We start from the raw sequence: 13,266 nt of genomic DNA on the forward strand, positions 1-13,266 counted from the left end.
CACGACTATGAGGCTGGCCATCTCACAGAACTGCAGACTCTGCTATGGACCTTTGTGGCTGGCAGAGTATGACTTGAAAAGAGGTCTACTCCCCTCCCTATACTAGTTTCATTTTTTTTACCCCTCTCTCACGGTTCAAATCCCGGAACTGTCACTGCTAGCCTGGTTGCCCAGGATGTAGGATGCAGCCAAGTCTCGCCCCGAGTCCAAGGATGCGGTGGACCAAAGAAAGCAAAAACAAAGAATTTCACACCACGGACTGAACCCACCCTGCGTCTGGATTTGCTTCCAGCCTTCCACTCATGATCGACGGGTCCTGCCGTGACAGAACGAGACCAGAGTCATGACTTCAGCCCAGCAGCTCAGGACGTATCTTGCAGCTTCAGACGTGTTTTCAACCATTGCCGGCGGGTGCAACTGCCCAATACCGACAGGGTTGGCAAAGGCTTATTTAACTAAAAGTCCGCTTCTAAGCGAGGCTGGTGACAACCGGAGGCCTGCACGGCCAGTGTTGAGGACCGATTACGGAGCACTCGCAAAGCTCTTCGCTTCGAGACCGGGGGGAGGAGGGGGCGGGAAGGTGGGAGTCTCTCGCAATCGCATCTATCCGACACTCAATGAAACCCTCCGCTCCGTACGAAGAAAGGGCCAAAGCTTGGCATTCTCTTGTCCGCCAGAATTTGGAATGCCTCACGCCTATCACTCCCCTTTTGATGGTCGATGATCAAAATTGGCGATCTGATGAGATGAGTCGCCAAGCGCCGTGGACGTGCCAAGCGAGGGCGGATTATGCGCAGTAGGCGGCGGGGATGTCCAGATGGACTCCCACGTCCATTCCTTGCGTAAACACGTAGTCGGTCAAGACCCCCTCCGGCGGCGAGATCCCGCTGATCCATATCCATATCTCGAGAAGCCAATGGGTATTCTTCCGTGGAATATTGTGCCTCACAAAAGCGCCAGCAGAGATGGGAACAGATATACTGCAAGGCCACTCACTTTTTCAGGACTGTAGTACTCCAGCACGATGCACATACTTCTTCCGCGAAAGCGATCCACTCCCCACATAAAATGTCACGAGACCATTGCGGCCCCCCAATAATGCACATCACTCATTAATGAGTCGAGTATAGTCCTCCTGGTCTCACATCGAAGAGACACAATATGAGATGCACTAAACTATCCACGTCATCTTGATGTCCGCCTCATCCCCAAGATCCCTGTCTGGATGTGCCAACCCCCTTGATTGACATGGGAAAGCTGCACTGTCTTGGCGAGAAGGGGGACGCTGCCACCACGCCAAGACCCGAAAGAGAATAGCATCAGTGTTAAGCATATGCAGAACTCTCAAGTAAACGAGGACTCAGTGGAGCACCATGTCCGTTTTAATCCCTGGCATGATCAAATGCACATATGCATCAATATCCATGTACACAGGACCAGACACAAATGAGGCCGTACCACTGTAGGTCTCGAGTCTGGATACCAACATACTGCAGAGGAGGTGGGTCCCTGGCCGTAGATCACTGCGGATATGGAGGTATAGCCCGAGGGAGATCAATACTCTAACAGAAGATCGGTGATCTTCAGGACGCCATCGAAGATATCCATTTATGACTGACGATTATCCTCGCGGGGGTGGGGCTGTGGTCCAGTGAGAATTGAACATGATTTTGCTCTTTGACACGTAGTATGAGGCGCTAGTGGATGTAGTGCTGATTCAAGAGCATGCACACATAATCGGTCTGGATGGCGGGAGAGAGAGGGAGAGAGGGACAGGAGGTGAATGCTGTCAAGGACAGTGCCGGATTGTGCCTAGGTAGGAATCCATGCGTACATTGTCACCTTCACTAGCCAGTAGTACCTAATTAGTACCTACCTACTGGTACCAAGGTAAAAGGGTTAGGTAATTGAGGTGATGTACTCTGCCTGTGCGGTGTTAGTAGCTAACCGTGACTATCCATTCAGTGTTGACAGTTGGAAGAATTGCTTCGGCATTTTTTTCCATATAGAGGTCACCCTGCAGGTCACCCAAACCGGGCATATTGATGCTCTAGTGATCAACCCATAGTACTTATCTTTATTGACAACACCAAGCTATGACATTCAAATTCACCATACACAAGTTGTTTCTCTATCTGTTATTTAGCCCACCTTACAAAAGCCCACTGTCTTATACTCACTAGAAAGATGGCATCTCTAATTCTAAACCCATCTTTGAACGTATTTCCAAATCCATTCCATTTCCATCCCGGGTGATCCGCCCTAAGCACAAAACAACCTACCTCCGTTGCCACCACTAAAGTTTCTCATCAAGCGACATTTCACCTCCCATTGAGCTCCAGCCCGCCCACCCTCCCTGATGAATATACACAAGAGTAGTATTTACCTACTCCCATTGAAATCCTTCCAGATGCAATCAACCCACGCCCGGGACCCTCGCGATGCCGGAAAGTCTCGGCCACCTGCAGCAGGAGCCGAGACCATTCTCCCAGTGCCATGTTCCGGGTACGCAAGTCAAATTGTGTCCAACCCGAGTGGAACAAAACGAGATAGCATACGGTGCTTTTTTGATACCTCTAGTGGAATGTGTCTGAGTGGACAGCCATGGTCTGTTCTAGAAAGTCTGGTTACTTGCCTAGTGTCTGGCATAAGTCCCGACTACTTGGACGACTTGTCTTAGCTTGCACATGAAAAAACCGGTGTAATCTAATTAATTAATGTGAGTGAATCAACCCTGATGGAACTCGATTGTATAGGTTCTATTCCATATGATGGAGCTCTATTATCTCTCTGGAGCGCATGTGTATGTCTGGATCTCGCGGTCCTAAGATAGCCCCCCGCCCCCGGGTATTCTTGGAATTTTCTCAGAACTGCGCGATATATTATGAAGAATGCACGGATCATGAGGTAGAATGGAAGTCTTGGATGTTGAAAATCTCACTATTACACATCATTCTACCAAGACTCCCGGCACCCTCGCGTCATGCTAGCACCAGACCCCCGCATAGTGGTCGAAGGAGTAGACCTACTACGGGACTCATGTCGATGTATGATGTACTACATCCACTAAAAGTCTTAAGCCCGTATGCCAGTTAGTTCTAATACGGTAAAGTCGGTTATTTAGTAGGTAATATCACTCTGCCAGGTACCACATCCCACCTGATATATGAGTTACTGCGCAACCCTCACTGAAGCATCCCTCATCTAATTCGGTCCTCTTGGAGACTAGTTCTAATATTAGACATTCCTATCCCGAATTTCTATCTCGTGTGCCCGTGTGCGTATTCAACACTGCCATCCAGCCCTTTCCCCACAAATACCCTACGGTCAACCCCCCAACTAGGCCACAATACGCACCACGTATAGAAATCTGAAACAAGCAATCTTCGGGGAATTTTTCCATAGAAAGGATTCTTACTCCCTGAGATATTGACATAGGTCTTTTTTGTCTCATGGGGATACAGATACATATGGATGTCGTTGAGCAAACTGGACATATTCCGAGGGTGTCCCCCCCCCCCCCCCCCCCCTTTTTTTTTTTGTTTAGCAGTTAGCAATGAGTCCGGTCATGGGTTTAGGCTAGTAGGAGTGATGGAGCTCATGTGTTCTGAATATTTGTATGTGTCATCGGCATTAGTCCTGGTTCTATTGAGTATTTTTGCTCCTTGTGAGTAAATCTACTCTCCTTCAAATGATTTCAGGTCGACTAGGTACTTGGTCAAAGTAAGAGACAAGTACTAGCAGGACGGGTGTTGAAATACGCAGAAACGTAATGGAGAAGATGATTTCCAATGGACGTGGTGGGGTTAGGTAGGTGATTCTTGCTTGAGCGGGCACTTTCAGATTCAAGACAGTACTAACACGCCTTATGGAGGTCCTTAGTTTGGAAAATACGTCGAGCTTTCTGGGAAAGATAGTGGAATGGAATGAAGGCACTCGTAAGCCCGTCACCTCTGGGTATTTCCATGACGCTGTCAGCTTTGACCATCGCCTCCCAAGCCCCTTTTCCGAGGTCAGCTACAGAAAACGGTATAGGCTTGCTTTGAGTCAAGGAGAGCTGCCGGCGGGTACGTTGATGATATATTCGAAGACGGATTATACTCTTTTGAAAAAACCAGGCATAGTGGAAACAGTGAATTTCTCTATAAATCTATATCGTGTTGAAAAGACCTCCCGTGCGAAATCAGAGAAAAGGGGGTACTAGCCATACTAAAAGAGTTGATGCCGAGCCCTAAAACACGCAAGTCTGACAGAAAGGTCGAGGGATCCCACACCGTAGAAACAAACAAAAAATGACAACACAAAAACAAAACATAACGAAATATTATTGATCGACGCCCGTCAAAAGAAAGAAAAAAAAACAGCCATCAGATTGACTACATTTCTGGAGCAACCAAATGGATCATGCTCAATGCTCATCTGCGATCGAGAGTTACTCACGGAGCACCCAGAAGAACAGTGTCCAGTCTTCTGTGTAACATATCCAGTGCATCCCGGATCTAGACGCTTTTGCGACCTCGACGACTCTTTGTATCTACTCCACCGCAGAGGCATCATTGCCACTCAGGATCGGGTTGATCTCAGGGTTCCACTTGAGCTTGAACTCCCGGCCCAGTTCATGCCAAACAGCCGCCTTGACTGCCTCCAAGACATTGTCAAAGACACCAAAGTTGGCGGGATTGTTCTTGTCATTCTCGCCTTCTTTGCCCTGGAAGACCCCCGTCCGGACCAAGCACGTATTCCACCCGTACATGTTGCCTCCGATGATATCAGACTGCGGATTGTCACCAATCATGTAGATGTTGTCGGGCAACTTCTTTTGGCAGTGAATCTGCTCCATCCACGACCGGAGCACCTCGTCTGCATAGGTGTAAGTCGCCCGCTCGGGTTTGCCGTAGACCACTCGCTCCAACTCGACCCCCGTCAAGGCCTTGTACTGAGCCTCAATGGCAATTCGGAATGCCCCCTGAGTCAACCGGGGAGGGCCTTTGTGATCCGTCGGGAAGACCAGATCTCCCTGGGAAAAGTAGATGGGGATCCGGCTGGCGACGGGGTCCTGAGCACGGGTGAGCAGCTTGCCATCTTCTGCCAGCAGCAAATCAAGAATCAGCTGCATATCGGTGGCATAGTCCCGCGAATCCGCAAAGACCAAGATGGCATCAAACTTGACCTGTGAAAAGTCCTGCGGCTTTGCCATCGCACGGTCGTGCTCCGAAAAGACCCGCCAGGGAGAAACGGTAGGGTCCCATGCGAGAATATCCTTGGGGTGGACAGGATTCTTGAAGCCGTAGGTTTCAGCCACCTCGCGAGCCTGGACCCCCTCACCACCACAGACCAGCACTGTCTCGTAGTAGTTGGCCAGGGCCTGCATAGGGGTATGTGACTGGATAAATTGATCTGTGGAGATGGGAACTTCAAGAATTTCAGACAGCTGCTCACAACGTGCGACCTCGGGCTTCCCCCCACCGTTGGTGAGCAGAATGTATGGGATCTTGATCCCCAGCTCATTGTCCCCGTTGAGCATCTTCAGGGCTTCCTTGGCCTGTTCGATGGGCTCATTGCCGTGGGCCAGCACCCCATCAATGTCAAACACAAAGGCCATGTTTGTGGCCTTGGCCACTTTGTCCTGGGCCATATCCTGGATCTGAGAGGCCAGGATATCCCGTGAGACGGCCGGGGCAGCCCGCTGCATGGACAGGCGAGATCGACGGGGTGAGCGTGGAATGGGGAGAGAGGTCCCAAAGGAGTTGCGAGAGCCACGACGCTCACTCATGGAGGGAGAGAGACTAAGATTGTGCATCAAGGCACCTGCGTCCCCCATGGAGCTACGAGAGGCGGGAATCTCGATGGTGGTGTCGGCATGGCTGGGAATTGGCAGGCCCGCGTTGGATCGTGCACAGCCAGAATGAGTGCTGGAAGGAGCATCAGGTGCTACAAGCTCATCTGCCAGATTCTCACTGCTGTGAGGAGGCATGATGAATGAGAGGGGTATGGATATGGCGATGATCAAAAAATGAGAAAGAGCCCGTGGTCAAGAAGAAGACCGTTCTTTCACTCAGGAAAGCAAGAAAAAAAAAACAAGAGGCTGCGGCTGATCAATTGAAAACAGCCACTGGATCAATCTGTCAATAAGATTGTGAAGGGGTGTAGGTAGCAAATAGTGAGAAGATCGTAGAGGGAGAAAAGAAAAGAAGAACAAGTGAGTGCATGAAAGCTCGATGGTTTTAAATCACTTGGAGATCTGGCTGTTTCCAGAGACCCGTCCACGGAAGCCCTGTTGATTTAGATAGAGAGAGCGAGAGACCACTGTCTGATACTGATCTCAGAATTCTAATCGAAAGATCTCATCTCACCTCGGACGGGAGGACGGAAACCAGAAACACAAAAAAATCATACCAGAATCAGAAAATTCCAAAAAAAAATTATTCAAAGAAAAAAAAAATTAAGAAGCGCCATCTCAATGTTGCCCATTCAGGTACGGAAAGTGACCCCACTGGGACCGGGTACGGTACCACCACCGTATTTCCTGGAAATGAAGGTTTCTGTCCTGTCTGTCTATGCTCTAGCAACGAGGCTGTCATATTTGACCGGGTCAATAAGTGAATCATTGATCAAATCCGAAATTAGTTCCTGATCTAGTGTAGCATCCTTTGAGCGTTTGTACAAGACTTGCTAAGGGGGTGGTCCCTAGTAGGGAGTCAGTGCACAGGGGAAATGGACACCGCGGCTCATCCAGAAAGCACCTGCGTACGTCAAAATAAGCCGGGTAGATCAGGAGTCATCCAGAGCACTTCCATGCATCAACGGTCGCGATTGGCATTGTGCCTTGATCTAACGTCGACTGTGCATGGTGATCTCGCCCCTTGATTGATTACTCGTGGTTCATGCATGCTTTCCCTGTTAACCATCTATTAAATCTGTCCCATATGATTCAAGGATGCTCGTTCTCTATCCCACGGATGCTGAATCAGTCCACTGGTACAGAGGTTGGTTTATTTTGAAGTACTGTAGCAAAGTACAGGATGGACAACCAGCAGTGACGGACACCAGCGCAGTAGCGCAGTAGCGTACACCCGTTCCGCCGCTAAACGGATGACTTCTGCAAACCACCAAGTGGGTCAGACTCGGAAGCGGTTTAGAAGGCTCCAGTCGTATGGAGCCGATTGGACCAGCTGTGAAGCCTCCCGTGGAAACTCTCCCGATTCATCACGCCAATGGATGAAACTGCGGTGGAAACATTCCCTAAAGTGCTCATCTTGGGCGGGTCAGCTTGATTTTTTTTTCTTTTTTTGCTTTTTTTTTCTCTCTCTTTTCTGCCGTGGGAAAGGAAGACAGGAGGGATGAAGGGTGATGTCATGAGCTTCTGCTTCGTCGGGTCTTGGCAATGACTCTTCGGCCTCTACACAATCGGCGAGAAGATGCCTCTCAACAGTCTCATGTAGGATCTTTTTTTTTCTAGAATGTCCATCTCCTAGGGTTTTTCTCCAGGGTGGCTGGGCAAGGGGACAAGTCGGATACTGACCGCTCATGTCTAGTCATTCCATCCCCAAATTGACCTTGAGAGATTCTGGTTCTTCAGGAGTGTTGGGTCCCGTAGAGGAAAGCCCTCACACAAACCAAACCTTTTCTGTTTCATGAAGTGCAGTTCTCGTATCCAGTGATCTATTAGAACCGTACTGTAAAGCCTCCGGTGAGGCACATACACCGGGTACCTCTCCTGATCATTTTCAACAACAGAATCTCGGTTCTGCCGGACCGACATTAATCATAGAGGCCACTACGGAAGGGGGGGCCACACTCCTGCTGGGCCATGAGGATCAATTGCACACCAAAAAAGCACAAGGCCTGTTTTTCAATCGGTCACATCAACCATTTACACGCGACGGAACGCTCCTGTCCGTCCAGCGACCTGAAGAAACCTTCTGAAAGGGCCGAATAGAAGGGCCCCTCAGGACCCCACCTGTGCAGTACCGACAGCGTCATCATCTTTCTCTCCCAAGAACGCAGAGCAACCCCACCAGCGACTACTTCTTGACCTCTGCCCCCCAGCACCGCCCACCGCTTCTTCCTTCTCTCCTCTTCCCATACAAACCCATAATTGCAATTCATCATGTCCAACGGCAAGACTTTCACATTGAGCAACGGGGTCAAGGTCCCCGCAGTGGGCTTCGGCACCTTTGCCAGCGAGGGCTCCCAGGGCGAAACCTACAATGCCGTCACCACTGCCTTGCGCACCGGTTACCGTCACCTCGACTGTGCCTGGTTCTACCAGAATGAGGATGAGGTGGGTGATGCAATCAAGGACTTCCTCAAGGAGAACCCCTCCGTGAAGCGGGAAGACATCTTCGTCACCACCAAGGTGTGGAACCACCTGCACCGGTACGACGACGTCCTCTGGTCCGTCAACAACTCTCTCGAGCGCCTGAAGCTCGACTATGTTGACCTGTTCCTTGTTCACTGGCCCATTGCTGCTGAGAAGGATGGTCAAGATAAGCCCAAGATTGGCTCCGACGGCAAGGTGAGTGGACTGACGTTGCTGTTCGCTGGGCAAACACTCCACACTTGAGAGCTCAACACGAACATCAACTTTCCCTTTGGGTCCCCAAGCTTTTCCCAATACTAACCCATGGACTCCGTGTAGTATGTGATCCTCAAGGATCTGACCGAGAACCCCGAGGAGACATGGCGTGCCATGGAGAAGCTCTACGCTGATGGCAAGGCCAAGGCGATTGGTGTCTCCAACTGGACCATCCCCGGACTGGAGCAGTTGGCCAAGATTGCCAAGGTCCAGCCTCAGGTCAACCAGATCGAGATTCACCCCTTCTTGCCCAACGAGGAGTTGGTCCAGTACTGCTTCGCCCACAACATCATGCCGCAAGCCTATTCCCCACTCGGCTCTCAGAACCAGGTGCCCACCACCGGCGAGCGGGTCTCGGAGAACAAGACCCTGAACGACATTGCCGAAAAGGGTGGCAACACCCTGGCTCAAGTGCTGATCGCCTGGGGTATCCGCCGCGGCTATGTCGTTCTCCCCAAGAGCTCCAACCCCAAGCGCATCGAGTCCAACTTCAAGAGCATCGAGCTGACCGATGAGGACTTTGCGGCGGTCAACAACGTCGCCAAGGGCCGTCACTTCCGCTTTGTCAACATGAAGGACACCTTTGGATACGATGTCTGGCCCGAGGAGACTGCCAAGAACATGTCTGCTTAGATGGCGAGGGGCCTTGGTCGTTTGCTCTCTCTCTCTCTCTCTCTCTCTCTCTCTCTCTCTCTGCTATGCAGGGGAAAGCGGGGCTGAGATTTTTTTTTTATGTACCCGTCATGGGAATGACAAAATGTAACGAATTTCCGATATGAACTTTTAGAAGCAATGGATATAATGTTCCAACCCGTCGATAGCACTCTTGGCCGCCCCCCCGGGCCCCTTTTCTCGCCCCTTACATTCTTCTCTTTCTCTCAACACACAATATCTGTCATCTATCGTGACTTCTATCAAGCTCATGCTCTTTTGTCAGCAGCATCGCTTTTAGTAATGGTACTCGCATCGGCCTCTTCTCCCAATCAAAGCACCTACCCAGACTCCTCTCTCATTCCCAAAGATGTACAGACAACATCCCACCACTCGATCGTGAATTCGCCAGTCGGTACGAGAGACCTACGAGAAAACGACCCTGAAAGAGAGAGAGACAGAGAGAGAGAGGGAAGCCTCTACTCCAAAGGCAATATCCGACCTCAACCCAACCGATGCAATGAAGATGTCATCCCGTCCCAAGAGGGCACCCCTCTCCACCCCACTTCTGAACGTGGGGCTGCGAATCCACCGCCTTTCTCTTGGCAGACGGATGGAAGCAAAAAAAAAAAAAGTTCATGTCAATTTGCGGGCCGGGCTTTTTACGGCTTTTGAGCGGTTGGTGTGAAGCGTAAGATTATAGTGAGAATGAATTTTGTGATGGTTTTTTTTGGGAAAGGATTTGAATAGTCAAGGATTGAAATATAGAATGATGATGTTAAGCAAACCCCGAGAATTAGGGGGGGGGGGGGGCGCATCCTGTGAGGTCTCCAACAATAGGACTGGGAACCTGAATTATTAGGTTGCAGCGTTGAGTGAGTTGGTATTTTGTCGGGCCCTTCCACGTGTACTAGTATGTACGGGACTGCCATACTTTGTATCACCCGGACACGAACCCGACTATTCGTTCGCTTTTCATGGTATACGGCCAAGGAGTTGACAGCCCATGACCACCTACGTATCAACCTGTATGAATATGATTAATGGAAATAGGTGCTCAGCAACAAAAGACATGTCGTGGTATCGATGACATTCACTTTACACATCCGACTGCATCATATTGGTACACAAGCAGAATGCCGAGGCTTCTCTTCTCGGTCTGACCTGGGTATTGAATATTAATGAGAAGATGAATCGGCATTGAAGAGAGAAACACTCCCAAAGTGATATGAGGAATTGAATTCGCTCTGTCCATTCTGAGAACCAGAGAAGAATGTGTGAGTTGGCAGTGGAAGGTGTGGTCAAACGTGGAAAGCAGAAATAATCTGACACAATCCAACTTCCGACTCATGCAGAATAAAACAAAAACAAATGAGGGAAAAGAAAGCAAAGAGCAAAAAACAAAAGTGGTATCTTTGAGAAACAAATAAAAATGAACGAGCAAAACAGGCAAATGCTTTCCCCGGGATTACCCAAAAAAAAAAGAAAGAAAAGAAAAGAAACACCAACACCAACACACACAAGAGTCTCCCAGCAAACAGACCCCGTGACACTCGTCAGACTCCTTTCGGCCGGACGACACACTCATGACCGTTGCCGAACCCGCTTCGGCATCGGCGTGCATCCCGCATTCGCCTGCCCGATGCTCTTTCGTTTCGCCCCCTCGAGCCCACCGGTGCTCCGAGTAGGGATTCCACTAGCAAAGTGCGGCTGGTCGACCGCACTGCTGGCCCCCGCCTTGACGGTTGATGACGAGGCCGCGCTAGAGCTGGGAGACTTGGGTACAAGCTTGCGACGTGGCTTGGTGGGCGTCAAGGGGCCTCCATTGGCAGAGGTGGTCGGAGCGGGTGCCGAGCTGGCCAGATGGGCAGGAGGCCTACTCACTCTTCCACTGCCGGTCTTCACTACTGTCTCAGAGGTCATTGCGGAATCGCCGAGCCTTCGAACACGACGAGACCGCGGCGTGGTCGATGCGGCAGTTGCTTCGTTCGCAGTGTCGTTGAGACTAGGTTTCTTCCCAGCCTCGATCTTTCGTGATCTCTTACTGCGAGAAGTGCGCGGATCCGAGGTTTCTTGATCCTCTGTTTGCTTTGCAGCGAGTGCAGTCGCAGAAGACTCTTCAGGCGTCTGAGTGTCATGTTCCGCGTCATGGTATTCTTCTACGTGGACTCTTTTCGCAGACACACGGACGGGAGAACCGCCTTCGTATTCAACCATGCGCTCCTCGTTCCAGGTGACGGTCTTGCGTGACTTGGAGGTGGTCTTGCGACTACCCGAGTGCACCCGATCCGGCTGTAGTCCACCCTGAGTGTCATCGCCGGGACTGGAAGATTCCTCCTGGGCCATCGCCATGAGTACATATTTGGGCATCACGGCGCTGCCTCGGTTCACTTTGGTGTTGCGCCGTGTGGTCAAGGCCACTTGGGCCTCGGTGTTTTTGAGGAAGATAAATTCCGTTCCCTTGGCGCGGCGCAACGCAGTCATGTCATGCACGGTAGGGATGGGAGCCGGTGGTGCCCTGACGCGAGCACTTCGTCGATATGCAGGACTTCCCGGAGAGGGCTCTTCTTCATCCTCCGAAGGGGTTTGACGTTGACGTGGTCAAATGCCTCGTTGCCGACAACGAGGTGAATTTTGGACGGCGAAATCTGCGCCTTGGTAGGTGAGGGGGAGTTGGTTGTGAGATCCTCCAGAGCGCGTCGTGGCCGCGGAGTAGTCTGCTTTGTCGAGCAAGGTGAATCCTCCACGCTGGGTGTAATGAAGGCAAGCTCGGCTTCCATTACATTTTCGAGCACGGCGGCCTTGGCTTCCCGCTTCGCCTGCGCCTTGGACAAGAATTCGTCGAGCAGCATCGCATCCTCCCCACTCAGAGTGCTCCGGAGGGCCGACCGAACGAGAGAGACCTTTTGCGCTTGGGTAGGACCCCGAACAATCTTCGTCGGTGTTGGAGCCACGTCGGTGTTTTCCTTGGGTGCGTCATTTTCTTCTGCCGTGCGTTCCGCGCAATCTTTAGCCTCGGTCGAACTAGAATCAATTTGCGCTAAGGTTTCGGCGCTAGAGTTGAGGGTGGTCATTTCGCGGAAGATAGATGTATTGGCAGGGCTGCGGGGAGCTTTGAAGAGAACAGGCGATGCGGCTTTCACGGCAAGCTTTCCACCCGCATCCACATAGTCATGTTGCTCCTGAGAGCTCTCGATGTTTGAAATCTGTGTAGTGCTTGCTGTACTTTCTTGATACACTTCAAAGGAAGACTCTGGTAATTTGCCTACACAACGCCATTAGCAAAAATTTTTTTCCCGTGGGAAAGTGGGATTGCAATTGCGCCGCGCATGAGTACTCACGTCGCTTGCGGGAAGCCTCCGAGTCCCACTTTGTCTCAAGGAAAGGGGTCTTGAATAGAGACAATCCTTCATTGTTTGTCTCTGTAACATCGTCGGTCGCAACGCAAAGGCGCTTGACTCCGCGCACATATGCTGCATCCTTGGAAGTATTGATGGCTGCCTGCAACGCGTCCTGGTCCTTTGCGGCCGACGAGTCAACTGTCTGCATGCTGGAGAAAGAAGTCTGGAAGCGCTTCCACAGCTTGCGCTTCACGCCAGTCTGGAATGGGGTCGCTGGTTTGCGCTCCCACAGGCGGGGGATCGCGCGCAACGCTTTGACGGGTGTAAATCTGAAGGAAGTTTCGTTGGCGATAGAGTCGGAGGGCTCGCTATGGCAAAGTACGCGGTAAGGCGCGTTGAGTTAGTACTTTGACAAAAAAAGATATACAAGATGTGTTTCCTCTTTCCATGCGCATGAAACCACACGACCGTCCGAAGAAGAGTACGACGAAATTCAGGAGAAGTTTTGACTTGGGGCTCAAGCGTGTCGCGCAGCGGTTCTTGATCGGGACACAAGATGAAAAGGGGAAAGCAAAATATACAATCAGGTTATGGGATGAGAAGTATGGACATACCGTGCCAGCACCTGCGGAGATCCAGTTTCGTCCGCCATGGTTGGTATTGTTGACGCGGTTGGAATGTGTGAGGATCGCCCAG

The 13,266-nt window shown here is 51.0% G+C and overlaps 5 protein-coding genes across 5 annotated transcripts; 2 read left to right on the plus strand and 3 right to left on the minus strand.

Annotated features, from left to right (window-relative positions):
* Positions 1 to 614: 614 nt before the first annotated feature.
* On the minus strand, positions 615 to 902 carry POX_a01394 (uncharacterized protein; the record flags this gene model as incomplete). Its single annotated transcript, XM_050110322.1, has 1 exon — positions 615 to 902. The coding sequence occupies one exon, from the start codon at positions 900 to 902 to the stop codon at positions 615 to 617; it is 288 nt and encodes a 95-aa protein (XP_049974090.1).
* Positions 903 to 4,534: 3,632 nt separating this feature from the next.
* Positions 4,535 to 5,974, minus strand: POX_a01395 (uncharacterized protein; the record flags this gene model as incomplete). The annotated part of the gene is made up of 1 exon (XM_050110323.1): positions 4,535 to 5,974. The coding sequence occupies one exon, from the start codon at positions 5,972 to 5,974 to the stop codon at positions 4,535 to 4,537; it is 1,440 nt and encodes a 479-aa protein (XP_049974091.1).
* A 2,136-nt stretch (positions 5,975 to 8,110) lies between these two features.
* On the plus strand, positions 8,111 to 9,211 carry POX_a01396 (Glycerol 2-dehydrogenase (NADP(+)); the record flags this gene model as incomplete). Its single annotated transcript, XM_050110324.1, has 2 exons — positions 8,111 to 8,518; positions 8,642 to 9,211. The coding sequence occupies 2 exons, from the start codon at positions 8,111 to 8,113 to the stop codon at positions 9,209 to 9,211; spliced, it is 978 nt and encodes a 325-aa protein (XP_049974092.1).
* A 159-nt stretch (positions 9,212 to 9,370) lies between these two features.
* Positions 9,371 to 9,904, plus strand: POX_a01397 (uncharacterized protein; the record flags this gene model as incomplete). The annotated part of the gene is made up of 1 exon (XM_050110325.1): positions 9,371 to 9,904. The coding sequence occupies one exon, from the start codon at positions 9,371 to 9,373 to the stop codon at positions 9,902 to 9,904; it is 534 nt and encodes a 177-aa protein (XP_049974093.1).
* Positions 9,905 to 10,813: 909 nt separating this feature from the next.
* Positions 10,814 to 13,222, minus strand: POX_a01398 (uncharacterized protein; the record flags this gene model as incomplete). Its single annotated transcript, XM_050110326.1, has 4 exons — positions 10,814 to 11,689; positions 11,761 to 12,494; positions 12,571 to 12,938; positions 13,185 to 13,222. 4 exons carry the CDS (start codon positions 13,220 to 13,222, stop codon positions 10,814 to 10,816), a joined length of 2,016 nt encoding a protein of 671 aa, XP_049974094.1.
* Between the last annotated feature and the right edge of the window lie 44 nt (positions 13,223 to 13,266).

Source organism: Penicillium oxalicum, chromosome I (assembly GCF_001723175.1).
Source record: "Penicillium oxalicum strain HP7-1 chromosome I, whole genome shotgun sequence".
Taxonomy (NCBI): domain Eukaryota; kingdom Fungi; phylum Ascomycota; class Eurotiomycetes; order Eurotiales; family Aspergillaceae; genus Penicillium; species Penicillium oxalicum.